Source organism: Pipra filicauda, unplaced genomic scaffold (assembly GCF_003945595.2).
Source record: "Pipra filicauda isolate LSUMZ 115617 unplaced genomic scaffold, ASM394559v2 scaffold87_size3191425_pilon, whole genome shotgun sequence".
Lineage (NCBI taxonomy): Eukaryota > Metazoa > Chordata > Aves > Passeriformes > Pipridae > Pipra > Pipra filicauda.
In genome coordinates, this window is record NW_024105064.1 from 130563 (window position 1) to 145408 (window position 14846).

At 43.0% G+C, this 14846-nt stretch overlaps 1 protein-coding gene across 10 annotated transcripts in view; it reads right to left on the reverse strand.

Annotated features, from left to right (window-relative positions):
* KIF1B (kinesin family member 1B) overlaps positions 1-14846 on the reverse strand; it is an 86485-nt gene that overhangs the window by 51409 nt on the left and 20230 nt on the right. For 3 of the 10 annotated variants that reach the window (XM_027730917.2, XM_027730914.2, XM_027730919.2), the window contains exons 4-16: positions 14417-14596; positions 13749-13814; positions 12816-12994; positions 12033-12144; positions 10930-11007; positions 10672-10737; positions 9426-9501; positions 9045-9123; positions 8383-8525; positions 4172-4305; positions 3051-3130; positions 2589-2664; positions 25-104 (exon numbers count right to left, since the gene is read on the reverse strand). In XM_027730917.2, coding sequence (XP_027586718.1) covers positions 25-104; positions 2589-2664; positions 3051-3130; positions 4172-4305; positions 8383-8525; positions 9045-9123; positions 9426-9501; positions 10672-10737; positions 10930-11007; positions 12033-12144; positions 12816-12994; positions 13749-13814; positions 14417-14596 — 1349 coding nt within the window. Of the gene's footprint in view, positions 1-24; positions 105-2588; positions 2665-3050; positions 3131-4171; positions 4384-7204; positions 7247-8382; positions 8526-9044; positions 9124-9425; positions 9502-9881; positions 9900-10671; positions 10738-10929; positions 11008-12032; positions 12145-12815; positions 12995-13748; positions 13815-14416; positions 14597-14846 lie in introns of all 10 variants that reach the window. The other 7 variants (XM_027730915.2, XM_027730910.2, XM_027730916.2 and 4 more) reach the window with 5 other exon arrangements.

Genomic DNA, 14846 nt, shown 5'->3' on the forward strand with positions numbered 1-14846 from the left:
GAGTGTGTGAGCAGCAACCCTCACCTCGTGATGCCGTCTTTGATGTAGTAGAGCAGACACTCAGACATCAGCGGGTCTTCATTAAGGTTCACAAGATGAGGAGTCTGAAAGAACAGAGAGAAAGAGTTAATTGAGAGCTGAGATGCTGCTTTCAGGCTCCTTCCTGCAGCTGTGGAGGATGTGTAATGATCCAGCAGTGTTGCCATGTTTGAGGTTATTCCATAATGTATTTTTTCCAACGTAACTTCTCGCAGTGAAAAGCATCACAACGTCCCAGCAGAAACACAGCTCAGATTGCTGAGTTATCTGAAATATCAATGCATAGAGGGAACAAAGGCCTCAGCTGGAGAAAAAAAATTCTTGTAAAGTCTCTGTGAACTTTGATAAGAGAAGTCCAAGAGCAGAAAAGGTTCTTCAGTAAACTTTTGAAATGGATGTGGAATCAACTTTGGCTTTTCCTGGGCAACACAAGTCAGGTGTTCATTTAGCAAAGCCTGTTAGCAGCAAAATAAAATCTAAAACTACCAACACTCTCTGATACAAACAGCTAAAAAGCTCTTCATCTAAACTTCTTCTAAATTTAAATCCACTACGGTCGCCAAACCAACCTTCTTTGGTGAAAAAACCCCATTGGAATCAGCAAACAAGTCACAAGGCCTTGGTGTGAAAATCTACCCAGTGAGGTGGCAGTAAGGACAAGCACAAGAGAAAAGGCAAAAATGGTTAAACATAATTAAAGAAGAAAGATGATAAAAGAGAAATGAAACTGCTAATCAGCCACTTGTCCCTTTGTTACCCTCAAACAGAATAAGTTTAGCAAAAGGAAGTAAATTTGGCTAAAATTCCTTGGGAACACTGCTGCCCTCAACTTACTCTAGCTGCAAAAAAGTTCCCTTGAGAGACATGTTAACAGCACTCAGTTTATTGAGGCTCAAAAGCTACTGGATGTTCACAATGAAACTTGGGTTTGAATGAAGAAATTTAATTGTCAATTACTCAACGGAAGATTTAACTATAAAGATAGGAAGGAGGGAAAAACAAGACAGCTTTTTCACTCCTAAAAATACAGGGGTGACCTAAAACTGCAGCTGAAGATGTCCCATGCTGTCATCACTGCTCACTGCATTCAAACCAGCACCTGGAGCTGTGTAAAGCTCTTAAATCAAGAGAAAAATGGAGAGAACCCAAATCCCAGCTGTAGCCAACTGCTGTTCCACCACTAGGACTTGTACCCCTTGAACACTCTGCAAACAAAGCTGTACCTTGTAGGTACATGTTTTAGTATCTGAGGGTATTTACTGCAAAAATGGGTGTGTCACAGGCAACAGGGAGCTCTGTAAGAAATAAAGCTCAACAACTTGAGAGATGATTCTGACAAACCCAACTGTGCACTCACTGCACAGGATTAGATACATATTGCTACCTCAGAAGTGTAAAGTCTTTATATAAAAAAAAACACCTTCAAATTTTCTATCTACATCTTCTAAATTTTCACAACAGTAGCCACAGGTACTAGAAGGAGAACTAATGGAACTGCAAGGATAGCAAGGAACAGAAGCAGATAGGACTAGGCTGGGAGTTTTACTTCTCCTAATAAATCCTATGTGGGTAAAAATAAACACTATCTATTACCAAAGCAACTACTTAATCCAGGTGGCATTTATACACAAACCTGATCTGCTGAAAATGCACCAAAAGAATCATCAAAAAGAGCTGATGGCCTCTGAGGGAAAATCTAAAAGGAGATGAGGATCCATAACATAAGAGAAAGAAATGTAAAGAACACTCAGTGAATCAGCACCTTTCCAAACCTCAGGCACTCCTGGAGCAGATTCCTGGAGTTCTACCTATCCCAAACATCACAGTCTAACACTACTGAACGTGAAGGATTACACAATTTAACCAATTCTGCTGTTCTACATTTCTGTACAAGGCCACTAAACAGGTCCCTGTTTAGCTTTAGATCAAGTTTATTACACACCTTATTGCAAACCAGCATGTTTCAGGCTAAAATATTACCCCCTGCTCCTTGTTCAAAGATTTTTGAGGAAAGTTCTTTTCCTTGTACTTCTTCAATAATTCTGCTTTACCTGCAGAGTCGGTTTCTTTGCTAACTTCATCATTTTATAGCAATAGCACTGATTTATGCCCTTTTCCTGCACAGTTGTGCTTCTTTCAAATTTCAGAAAATAGAACTCCTGACGAGCACTGAACAGAATATTCCCCTGCACCCCCTCTGTTCAGTGGTTCACTAGCTCACAATCCCTCTTCCCAAGGGGAAGAAGGATTAACAAACAAATGCAAGGAAGAGCACCTAAACAAGACTTCAAACTTCCCTGGGTGTCTCACAGCAGAACAGGCAGAGCACATGAAGGTCACACAGAGCTACTGCAGGAAGTGGCAACAAACTTCAGAGGCAGCATTTCTGGTTTGCTACCAAATCAAGACATGCAAGGAGCTGCAAAACTTCTCCTTGAGCACAGAATCCTCTGAAGGAAGACACACAGAAGTTCAGCCCTCATCCCCCTCTCCTCTCAGGCTGATCAGCCTTTTGGAGACACGATGCAATAGTTATCAATTTTCTCTACCTTTTTAGGTGAGAAGACTCCCAGGGTTCCTCCATCTTCCCGAATGGCAACTCCCATTTCTGCCAGCAAGGCCTCCCTGAGAGAGAAAAGCAAGATATTGACCATATTTTAGGTTTCTTAGACAAATAAGGTCTAATGAAAGCCTGTAATAAATGCATTAGACTTTGAACCAGCCTAGCCAGGGCTGTCACCAGCTCAGAGCACAAGAGGGCGAGTTTGGAAACTTTAGTCCCAGAGTTGACAGGCTGTGGAACAGCAACTTTAACTGGAAGGAACCCAGGGAAGAGCAGAGCTCTCTCTCAGCTGTGCCCCTGCTGTTACACATGGAACACAAAGGTCAGCACTGCTATCCCCAAGCACCATTCTGCTGCTCCTTTGTTTGTGAACACAGTGAAATCTCCATTTTCCACACTCTTCCCTTTTCCACAGACCATCCACATCACAGCACTTCCAGTTCCTGACCTTTCCATCCTAATGGCCTCAGTTTTCCTCAGTTTCTCTTCCCATGTCTCATTCAGCTCTGCAATGATCTTCTCAGATTCCTGTGTGAAAACACCAGAAGCTGTTTTACAATTCTTCCCAAAGTTCTTCACACAATACACAAAGCAACTGAAGTCTGTGCTCAGTTTGGGCCTCAAAATCATTTCATACATAAAAAGCACTCTTAGCACTTTAAAACTTTAATTTTTTCCCCTTTAAGTTTTAAAAGGTAAACAGCCCTGAAGGCAAGCTGAGAAAAAAAGATGACTTCATATCTAACCACAGTCAGGCTTTATTTTGAACCGCTTAAATTTGTTTCCCCCCCCCCCCTTTTTTTTTTTTTTTTTTTTACATCTGATTTACAGACATTATTCAGTAACTGGATGCCAAGGAACTGCAGAGACCACACTGTTATTTCCATGGCAACAGCAGGTTTCCAATAGGAAAGGGATATGCAGTGTGTGCTCCATTCCTGGGGCAGTGTCTCATGGACAAACAGGAGAATGAAGCAGAGATTAAACACAGCCAGCTCTCCCCACTCATCCACCCTGGAGATTGAGGGGGGCTGTCATAAAAATCCAGAAATCCTTCCCTGTGCTGCCCTTGTGTGAGGTTCAGCTGCGGGCAGGGCTGGGACAAGGCTGCCATTGTCTGGGGGAAGCACTGCCCTTCTGTGCTTCACATTTTAATCCGTGGGGGCTGGGCCAAGACAACACTGGCAGGATTATTCTTCCTCCTTTTTTTTCAACTTTGGGGTAATTTGCTTTTCTGAAAGCTGAGTGCATTTGCAAGTCAGACTTGGCCCACACTAGTGCTGACCAGGCCTCGTGGAGTCTACACTCAGGATCAAATTTTCCATAATTACCACTGCAGCAGAGGGCCCATAAATAAACCCCAAGAATTTAATTTATAATTAATCGTAGCTCCAGGCTACAATTAAACCTAAATAATTCTAAAAGCAAAGGTGGTGCACGGACCCAGTTTCTAGCCCACCACTAAGTGCCCTTTTTAAGTGGGTTTCAGACTACATCCTGCAGAGACAGGATCTATTTATCATGGAAGTTCTCCCAGGCTCACTGTCATTTACCCTCCTCCAAACCTACCTTCAAACGCTCAATGGCCTCCTCTCCTCCAGGTGTGGACATGATTCTTTCCTGTATACTGGACACAGATGTTAAGCCCACCTGACTACTGAGAGAGCAGGAGGATGGAGATGCAGTGAGGGACCCCATGGAGGCTGTGGAAAAATTGCCAGGACGTTGATTCTCGGTGGCTAGCAAGTATCTATGTTTATTGTTCTGAAAATCTTTCAGATCTGGGAGAGAGACACACAGACAGAGGGAAGGCAGGAAGAGGGGGAAAAGGAAAATAGGAAGGGGGAGGAAGAGGAAAGAGGAAAAAGGAAAAAGGAAAGGAAGGAAATACCAGTGTAAGAGGAAAGCATTTAAGCAGCAACAAGACAAGTTTTGTAGTTTTTAGATGGCAGTTCTGAAACAAATCTTTTAATACTAGTAACACAATAACTCAGCTCAGACCCTGAGTTTACGAGGAAGGACTGCATCATAAACCCTTCTGATCCAAAAAGCTTGAAAAACCAACTACACACTTGGCAAAAAGAAACCATCCTACTCCTCACTGAGCACTGAGCTGAGCAGCACAGAGCTCAGAGCAGGACCAGGTTCAGATCCTCATCAGATAACTGACACTGTGGGCTGAACTCAGAAGAGACACCAACCCCTTAAACTCAGCAAAACATTCTCTTCCAGACTCCTTCAATCTAAAACGCTGAGTAAGTAAATCTTTATCTCAGCAGTGGTTCTGTGGGAAGCACCCAGACCACAGGACAAAGAACTGCCCCTCCTTCAATTCTCCCTGGGGAGGATGGGAATCACCTGCCAGCCCATGACAGGGAAAAGGGAACACAAGTTCTCAACATTATTGTGTTCCTTCTTAACCTCCCTTATCTGAAAAAGGGAAATTTAACATATCTGAGTGAAATACCTGATAATGCTCTCATACCTCAGAAGGTGCTTTAAAGCTTTTTGGTTGTCAGGTTAAATAAGAAAGGCCTTAAAAAAACCCCAAACAACTAAATTTTAATAAGGCAGCTTTTGTAGCCTGAAAACCTGGAGGTTTGAAAGATGACACCCTGATAAACAGAGAACAAGGAATAGCTGCCTGAATGATTTAAGGACAAATATCCAGTGGAAATTTATTTTAATTTGTCTTCCATATGTCTGTTAACAATATGCTCAGAATAATCCCACATCTAAAGAAAAATCCTCTACCATGAAAATATCAGACAACAGAATAGCTCTGTTCCAATATTTTAATAGTTTTAAATTCTATTTCAAAGACATATCCTTTGAAATAAGTAACTTCAGGAAAGGAACAGGTCAAATCAGGCCTTGAAAGTTATAAACAAGGGCATCACACTTATAAAAATGAGATGCCTAAATTTCCCTGTCCTCCTCCATCTCCTGTCCTCCTCCCCTGGCCAACCCTGCCATTGGCAGCCTTCTGCCCTCCTTCACTGCACACTCAGCCTGCTCTTTCAGCCTCGTGGAACTGGGCATTGCATCGAGTCAGTTTGAAAACCACCATCTGCAAATACAGGAGGCAGGGGTGGGAGTTCAGCAGAAGAAAAGCAGGTTAAAGGGAAGGGAATGCTGCTGGGATGAGGAAAGCAGGCATGACAGAGCAGGGATGAAGTCTCAGAAGGCCATGCACTCCTGCAGAGAGAGGAGGGGCACTCGCAGTCGCTGAGTCCTGAGCCCTGCACACCATGCACACACTGCTGCCTGAGCCCTGCACACCATGCACACACTGCTGCCTGAGCCCTGCACACCATGCACACACTGCCCCAGAGCCTGAGCCCTGCACACCATGCACACACTGCTGCCTGAGCCCTGCACACCATGCACACACTGCCCCAGACCCTGAGCCCTGCACACACCCCATGCACACACTGCTGCCTGAGCCCTGCACACCATGCACACACTGCCCCAGAGCCTGGGCCCTGCACACCATGCACACACTGCTGCCTGAGCCCTGCACACCATGCACACACTGCCCTAGAGCCTGAGCCCTGCACACACCATGCACACACTGCCCTAGAGCCTGGGCCCTGCACACACCCCATGCACACACTGCCCTAGAACCTGAGCCCTGCACACACCCCATGCACACACTGCCCTAGAACCTGAGCCCTGCACACACCCCATGCACACACTGCCCTAGAACCTGAGCCCTGCACACACCCCATGCACACGCTGCTCCAGGGGCTCCGCTCCCACCCCAGCACATGGCACACACTGGAAGCAGCACCAGAATGTCAGACAGGCCAGGATGAGTCTTTACACCACCAGTAGCTTTAATTTTAGGAAATATCAGACAGATCTCTCTCAGCTGATACTGAGTGAGGGCAAAGGAGACTGACTGAAAGAGTTTAAAGAGTCTACTGACCCCAAATTGCCAGGGAATACACTTCTCTTGCAGTGGACTCCATCTATTCCCCTTTCATGGAAGCAAACACCAACAGAAATAAAATCTTCCTTGCTGACTGGTTTTAACCCTATCAAATTAATCACCTGCAAATATTCAACCTCAAGTTGAATTCAACCTCAAGACCTTCATCAGTACAGGATGCTCAACCTCTTTTTTTTTAAAGGACTATACTAAATAAATAAATTTCAGTGTCCAGGAGGAACTGGACATTTTATCTTGAGCTCATCACCTGACACATTTCAAACAAATAATTCTAGTTGGAAAAGAGCCCTTAAAATGCCAGCAGGAACTGCTCAACTCAATAACTGGGTAAAGATTCGAGAAGGAGATTTTCTACTTCAAATCTAAACTGTTCACTGTCATGAAAACACACTAAAGAACTACCACTACCCCTTCTATATTCTGGCACAAAGAAAGCAACAGATATATGTTGCATTTTAAACTTTGCACTGTTTTTTGCCTGTGGACTCAATCTAAGAAGTGCTGGTGAGGCTGGTTTTCATGGAACTGCACTGCATTCCAGTGAGTGTTCTGTCTGGGATTTCCCTGTGAGAAATGCTGGCATGCAAAGCTCTGTTAAAAGCTGACCCAGAGAAAGCAGGTTAAAGAGAGAACCACACAATACACACATTTGCCTCCACTTCCAGAGTATTCATCTCCCATTGGATCAACTGAAAGGAAGCAGGAGGGAAAATACAAGAAGGATCAAAATTGAAGGTTCACTAGCGACACAGGAAGGGAAGAGAATTCTACTTGAGATTTAAAGAAACAAAACACAGTTTTTCAGTAACGGTTTCTTCAGTTTGGATTTAGAACCAAAACCCACAGACTGTACTGAGCATGAAAACACTTGTATTTCATTGTCTTCTGGCCCCATCCTCTTGAAAACAAGCAAACAAAGAGGTAAATACATGTTACACGTCTTTAAACAGCCTGTGACTAAGTAAGGGCTTCTGCTTCACAGATAAAAAGCTCTGATCAGAAACTAGTGCGATATTCTTTTGTTTGTTTGTTTGTTTTTTAAGTCAAAGAATCTTAAAATCCACTGGAGCACACTGTGTGTTTTTATGGGCATTTCCTTCACTAGGGATGAATTCACTGCTCATACTATAGCAGAATGCAGCAGCTACAGTTTCAGTTCATTACCTTTGTTTGGAATGAGGACAAGGAAATTGGGCACAAGTGTGCTCTGGTGCTTTAAGAGATTGCTGGCAAAGCAGATCAGTACAACACTGCTCTGCCAACCTAACTCAGAACCTCCCAAATGGATTCATTAGTTATTCACAAGCAGCTGTTTAGCAGCTATTTCAAGATGACAAATGATTTGTCACTCAGGACATTGTCTGACATGAGCCATTGTTTCCTTTTCTGAGCGAGGATGGCATTGAAGCCAGGTATCAACCCATAACCCTAACCCTTTAAGGGGGAAGAAAAGATGCTTTTTATTCTCAGTATGAAACTGAGTTTCTCTAGCTCAACTCCTTTCACTGGCAGCCAGACAAAAAGCCCTCCATAACTCACCAGGGCAGCTCCTGAATGGGTAAGTTCTATTACACAAAAGCATTTCCACAGTAACAGGAAACTCAAACTCCTTGTTTTTCCTTGAGAGTTTGAAGGTGGCAACTCCACAGACAATCCTGGTTGTTTAAAGACACAAGAGGCTGCCATTTCTAAAATGTCACATCTTACATATCAGCACCTATATTTAAATCTCGTGCTTTAAATCCCTTTCTCTCCCAGGCCCAGCTCTCCCTCCTCTGCCGCAGAGGCCGAGCTCAAGATGGTGAGGTGTGTTTAATCCACTTACTGTCGATAATATCTCCCAGCCCTTGAGCACGCAGGAGATCCTTCAGCCTCGTCACCTCCTCCTTCAGCTCCCTCACCAGCTTGGCGTTGGGGTCCTCGTTGATGACGGCGTTGCATTTGATCTGCTTGGCGCGGTCGGCGTATCTGCAACCGCAGCACAGCCATGACCCCTCCCAGCCACCAGGGAACTGCTGCTGGGCCACCCAGCAGTGCAGCAACACACAACAGAGCACCCTCAGCTTGCAGCTGGATGGCAGAGGAGATTATATGGCTGGATTATATTCAGCCATGCGTTTGAATTCATGTTTAGCACAGGGTACGGCAGCAAAAAAGACAAGTTCGGTTCAAGATGGATTAACAATATGTATGACAGACAACTTTTTTGTCCTTTATTCATTGCTTTGACCAATATGCTCAAGTTTAAGGACAACACTATTGGTATGTTCTTACACACCAACACGAGAAGATGAGTTTGATTTTTCAAGTTAAGGGTAGGCAATAAATCCCTATAGACTGGGGTTCCTCTTTAGGGTAACTGAGTTCTTGCCAGCATAGTCTCCTTCCCCACAGATATTGTCAAAGTATAATAACCCAAAGGTTTGAAGGACAAAATATGGCCATTAGAGCAGTTACCCACATCCATCTCAGAGACATAGAAAGTACCTTAAAGTGCTCAGAGTTTCATCATAGTTTATGTCTGCTGGACTGAGAGCAGCAACCATTGCAGTTCTGGAGTTACCACCTAGAGTGAACAGGCAAGATTTTAGATGAAATAACAGTGCACCACCCAGGCCCTAATTACCTACTAAATATCAGTATTTTCAAGAAATTATAGAATTCAAATATAGAATTATAGTCTCCATTGCCAAGAAACACACAGAAATCATAGGAAAGATTTGTAACATTAACACAAGGTGGGACTGTGACAACTCAGATTTGAGTACTAAAAATATTTAACATAGCACTTGATACAATTTTAAAGTGACTTAAAAGCAGTCAGGAAATTCAGTGAGACTTTCTTTCCAGAAGACAGCTCAGCCATACCTAGATTTTCCCGGAGAAGCCACGTTAGTACAGAATCCCTGTAGGGTATAAAGTCTGTCTTCTTCTTCTTTTTACTCTACAAAGGAATAACACAGTATGAAAAATAGACACTGAACAGAAAATTTAGGACATAAAATTCACAGTATGGGTATTGAAAGGACCATGAGAATATACACAAATGCCACCCAAACATGGGGGGCCCACCCTCGGTTGTACAAGAGATGACTCAGTTTGGTGTCAGATAACCTGCACCATATTCAGACACCTCAACAGGTCATGGGAAGCAGCTCAGAGAATTCCCCTGATGCTCCACCTTCAGAGAGGTTTTGCTGCGTGTGAAAAATATCTTCCTGACATTTAAATTCTGTGTTCTGACACCATTCCAAGAAAATTGAAGTAGCAAACCTTACATTCAGGTAAAAAAACCAACATCTGCTACTACTCAGACCATCCTACCTTGCTGGTGCAGTTATCCTAAGTTGAAAGCATTAAAGAAAGAGGAAGAAGATACAGGATGAGCTTCTTAACAGAGCTTTATATGTAATTTCCATGTTAGCCTGAACAATACTTTCTCTTCTTGACTACCCAAATGAATGAGAATTGTTTCAATTAAAAAAAGAGAAATTTAAAAAGCACTTAAGCATATTCAGCCTGTCCAGCTGTTGAAAACTCTCTTTTAAAAGGAGCAACAATAATTTATTTGTTTTGGGGTTTTTGTTTTTTTAATAATAGTTGAGTATCAAAGTAAAAGACACAGTACTTTTCTAAACCTACAACCCTTTGCTTGGATCAATATATGCTCACTTAACACATTATTAAGTCTTGCCATTGCAAAAAAAGCCAGTGATAATCAAACACTACACTGGTATTTCTATAATTTTTAACAGCAAAGCTGCAGTTAGTTTTCTAAAATTATTCTTTCAAACAAAAATAAAATTACTGCTCTGCAGAACTAGAAACTTGCTACGTGAACAGGTCTTCTACACAGACACAGGCTTCTTTTGCAAGGCTTCCTCACAGTTAAACAAACAATGTTTCAATCTGCCCACAAATCAAGGTTCTGCCAGCCTGCATGACCTCCACAGAAGAGCATCAGCACTTTCATCTATCAAAATCCACACAGCTAATTGGGCTGGGAATGTGAGGCCAAGAACAGTGAATGGTTCTGCTGTACTCCCTGGATTTTGCTGTCTCAGATTTACCAGCTGTGCAAAGGTTGTTGCAGGTAAGTAAATGCTGCACTTACCACTTCAGCCAGCGCTGAAATAACTTTGCCCAGAGTTGTGAGGGACTTGTTTATATTTGCTCCTTCCTGAAAAAACAGAGGACAATATTATACAGTAACTAAAACTGCTCAGCCATCAATCTCTGTAGTCTTCAGTTTTGCAACTGTTTTTTCCAGACTTATAAGAGCAATCCTTTCTTTTCCTTTTCATCTGTAAAGCAAAGGTTGGACATGATGGTTGTGCACCCACTTCCCACTCTCTGCCCACGCCTGCAGTACCTTTAGCCGGGTTCCTTTGGCACCAGTGGAGTCAGCTCTCTCACTCCCAGCCAGATCCACCAGGCTGATCTTGCTGACCTGGAGAGGGAAAGCACAGCAACGTGAGACTCAGAGCAAAAACAAAACTTCAAAGAGTTCTACGGCGTTGGAACAACTCTACTGACTAAAAAACCACCACAGTGTCCTTAAAGCTGCAGTCAAACAGCTTTCACAAGCAATTAGCTTGATGCTGTTCTCTTAGGGATAAGAAGTGTCTGGGATTATGTCCTGGTTTAAGTATCACTATACCCAAAAGGGAGAATGAGGTCTCACATGAACAGAGCAGAAGTCAAAGGGAATTAAGCATTACTGCTGCAGATAACACAAGTATCTCAAAGGAAGAGAAACCACACTTTATCCTGGCTCTGGTGGCACCACCAATAAAGCACTGGCAGTTTGTGTCTTCATTGAGGCTGGTCAGTTAATAACAATTAACTCTGATAATTAATTTTACAGGGTCTTATCATCTAGGAGGGTTTCTTCAATAAATGATTTTTTTCAGGTCTGTCCACAGCAGTCAGTTTAGAATATGAACACTACCTGTATTTCAGCTCCTTTTGCATGTGGTACACCTTTATTTCAGAGTAATAAAAGACAAAAATCTGTTCCATGCTAAACAGTGTGCTTCCTTTTAACATGCTAATTCCAGAAAGTGCCTAAGTCTCACTCATCCCAATTCCTGTGCCCAAATGTAAGAACTAACGAGGCAAATATTTCGCACTGACAAGCAAAACCACTGAAAGTTCTGGGAACAAGACTGGGGAAAAGTAACTTATTTTATTTCATGTATCACTCCCCACAGAACCTAGTCCTTAAGGCCACATTTTTCCCTAATCTATATATTCTCCTCCTGCACATGGGCCCCATTTAGTTGTTTTTAGAATTACAATCAAAATCCCATAGGAAATAAATGGGCTCTGTCAAGGCACACAGCAAGTTCACCCTTAAACCACCAGGCAAAAAAAAAGCAATTCTCATTTTCTCATCATCCTGCCAACAAGAATAAGTCACTGCAGGGAAGATTAAGTGAAGAACAGACACAAAAGCACTGATCTGTAACACACCTTCTCCGTGGAAAGATCAGTCTCTGTGTCGTGTTTCTTCTGAGTGAAGACAATTGTAAACACAGCATGGGAGCGGCTGCTGGTTTCGTTCATGTTGGTGGCTGCCACAGTCCTGAAATATGAACAGATATGGGCATGTTTAGAAAAGCACAACTCCTGCAGGGCTGGATGCAGCTGCAGAGCAATGGTAGCAAGAGGCTGGACAGGTGATGTTCTGCCCTGTAAGCAAAACCAAGCCACACCTAATCCCACTAATAAACTCTTTGATTTTTCGCTCCTGAACTACTCCCATCTTAATCAGAGTTTAAAGAGAGCTTTCTCAATCTTTACTGGATAATCCACCTCACATGCAAACACCCAAGGAAATGTGAGCAGCATTTCTGTGAGTCTTTCCCACACATTGTTAAATGGAGCCAACAGCTGACATGGAAACAACTACTAACGAACCAGAAACTAAAGCTGGAATGCCAACTTTAGTCCTGACCACTTGAATGAAGGAAAGAGGGGACTGAGCTCACATGTTTATTTATACCAGGATAGTGATACAGTGCTCAGCAAAGGAAGAACTAAATGCTGGTATAACTATTTAGACACTTCATCTCAAGTCTCATTACAACCTTTAAATGTCTACACAGTGATTTGCAGCACTATTTCACCACACAAATCAATACCAGCCTTTTAATAGCATTGATTTCAATAATACCCCTCATTTACATGAGAGGGTTTTTTTAAAGTGCCAACGCATCACAGTGATAAAAACATAAACCCCCCCCCATCACTCACCTGGCTTTGTTCCCAGCATCCATGAGGTCTGCAATGTCTGTGTAGGATGTCACTGCCAGCTTGGACAGATCCTCCACGTAGGGCCCAAGGAGAGGATGTTCTCGCACCCGCAGATTGCCCTTGTTCTTCGGGTTCAACAAGTCCCTGACTCTCTCACAGTAAATCTCCATGTAACTCACCTGAAAACAGGAATTTGCATGGATAATTTAGTGTTTCTTAAGGCTTCCTCTGCAGCATTTCAGTGTGCCAGTGGTAGAAATTCCCCCAGTCCACCACAGCAGAGCTGTAGGTGGGTGTCTCTTCATTTAACAGCTCAGACACGGGCAGAGGGAAGAAGAGTCACAAGTCTCATGCATCAGATCTCCAACATAAGCTGCTGGCCTTGCATCCATGTATAAATCCCTCAACCACTTCAGAAAACATTGGTGTGCAATGAAAAACTGTGCACTGGAGTTCCCAGTCATCCCAACAGCTTTAATGACACAGCAGCAAATCTGCTTCCTAAAGCAATAAACAGGACAGAAGGCAAGAGGAGTCTGATTCCAAGGAGTCTTTTATGAACCTTCAAAGCAGACTTAAGAAGGAAAAAAAATTAATTTCTCTGTATGCAGAAGCCACTTTTGATTCTAAAAATTATGGCTATAGTCTTTTGACAATAAACATTTAGGTTCTTCAGCCCATCATTTCTTTCAGAATAACTACACAGGGAAAGGTGAACTAGTTTTCTGTCGGGGTAAAAAAAGTCATACAAAGGTTTTATTTACGTTTGCCTCAAACATGAAACAGAGAAAAGACATAAAGCTTAAAAAAAATAAAATTTTTAAAATAAAATCCATCAAAAATCAGTATCCTAATGCAACATCAATAACCCAGCACCCACGCTCAGTTTGATGTCCAGCACACAGACATCCTTTCATCACTTATCACACTCACCTCTACAGAATATGACATTTCTTCATTGCTGTTGTCATTGATTTTCTCAAACAGCTCCTCACACAGCTGGGGAGAGATTAAACCCAAGTCAGAAATCAGTCCTTTCTGAGGAGTAACAAGTAACTACTATGACATGTCACTGAAATGGCTTTAGAATGAGGGCAGGGGAAGAAAAAGAACCTAATGCATCAATCCCATGCAGTCTCACTGGGAGGATAATTAATCTCAGTTCTACATCACTGTCAATGTTATTTTATCTGGGATCTCAACAATTGCTCTGGGTTTCACCAATATTATCAGTCTGTGCTATAAATAGAGGTAAGCTGCAGTTCTCTGCTAACTGCTACTGCAATACAAAAATGGCATATCAGCAAGTGTGTGTCTGAAGATGATGTAGGAGAAATCTGGATTAGGTTTTAGGAAGGACTTCACTATGAGGGTGGGGAGGCCCTGGTACAGGCTGCCCAGAGAAGCTGTGGCTGCCCCATCCCTGGAAGTTTCCAAGGCCAGGTTGGACAGGCCTTGGAGCAACCTGGGACAGTGGAAGGTGTCCCTGCCTGTGGCAGGGGGGTTGAAATGAGATGATTTTTAAGGTGCCTTCCAACCCAAACCATACTGTCATTCTGTGATTCTAAAAAACCAAATCCCCTTCCTGGGCTCTGTTCTACCTGGGGGATGATGCCTGCTTGGCTCTCCTCCTGCTTGCCCATCATGGTGTAGGATTTCCCAGCCCCAGTCTGCCCATAGGCAAAGATGCAGACGTTGTAGCCCTCGAAGGCGTGCAGGAGCATCTCCTTCCCGATGTCATTGTACACACGGCTCTGGGATGCAAAGCAGGGATCTTCAGGCTGGAAAGACATGGAAACAGCATAAACACAGACTCAGCCACCATTCCAGTAAGATTTCAAAAGCAACTGGGTTTTTTTTCAACTTGTATCTTGTGGGTCAATCCCTCAGCAAGAGGTAAATTAGTCCATTTTTACACACAGCTTTTTCCCAAGGCAGCACAAGCTGGAGAAGAATGACAATGACCATGTCACTGCATTGTTTGTGGGGATATCTTACTCTAAATCTGGCATTCTCTTGCTTCCTGAAATG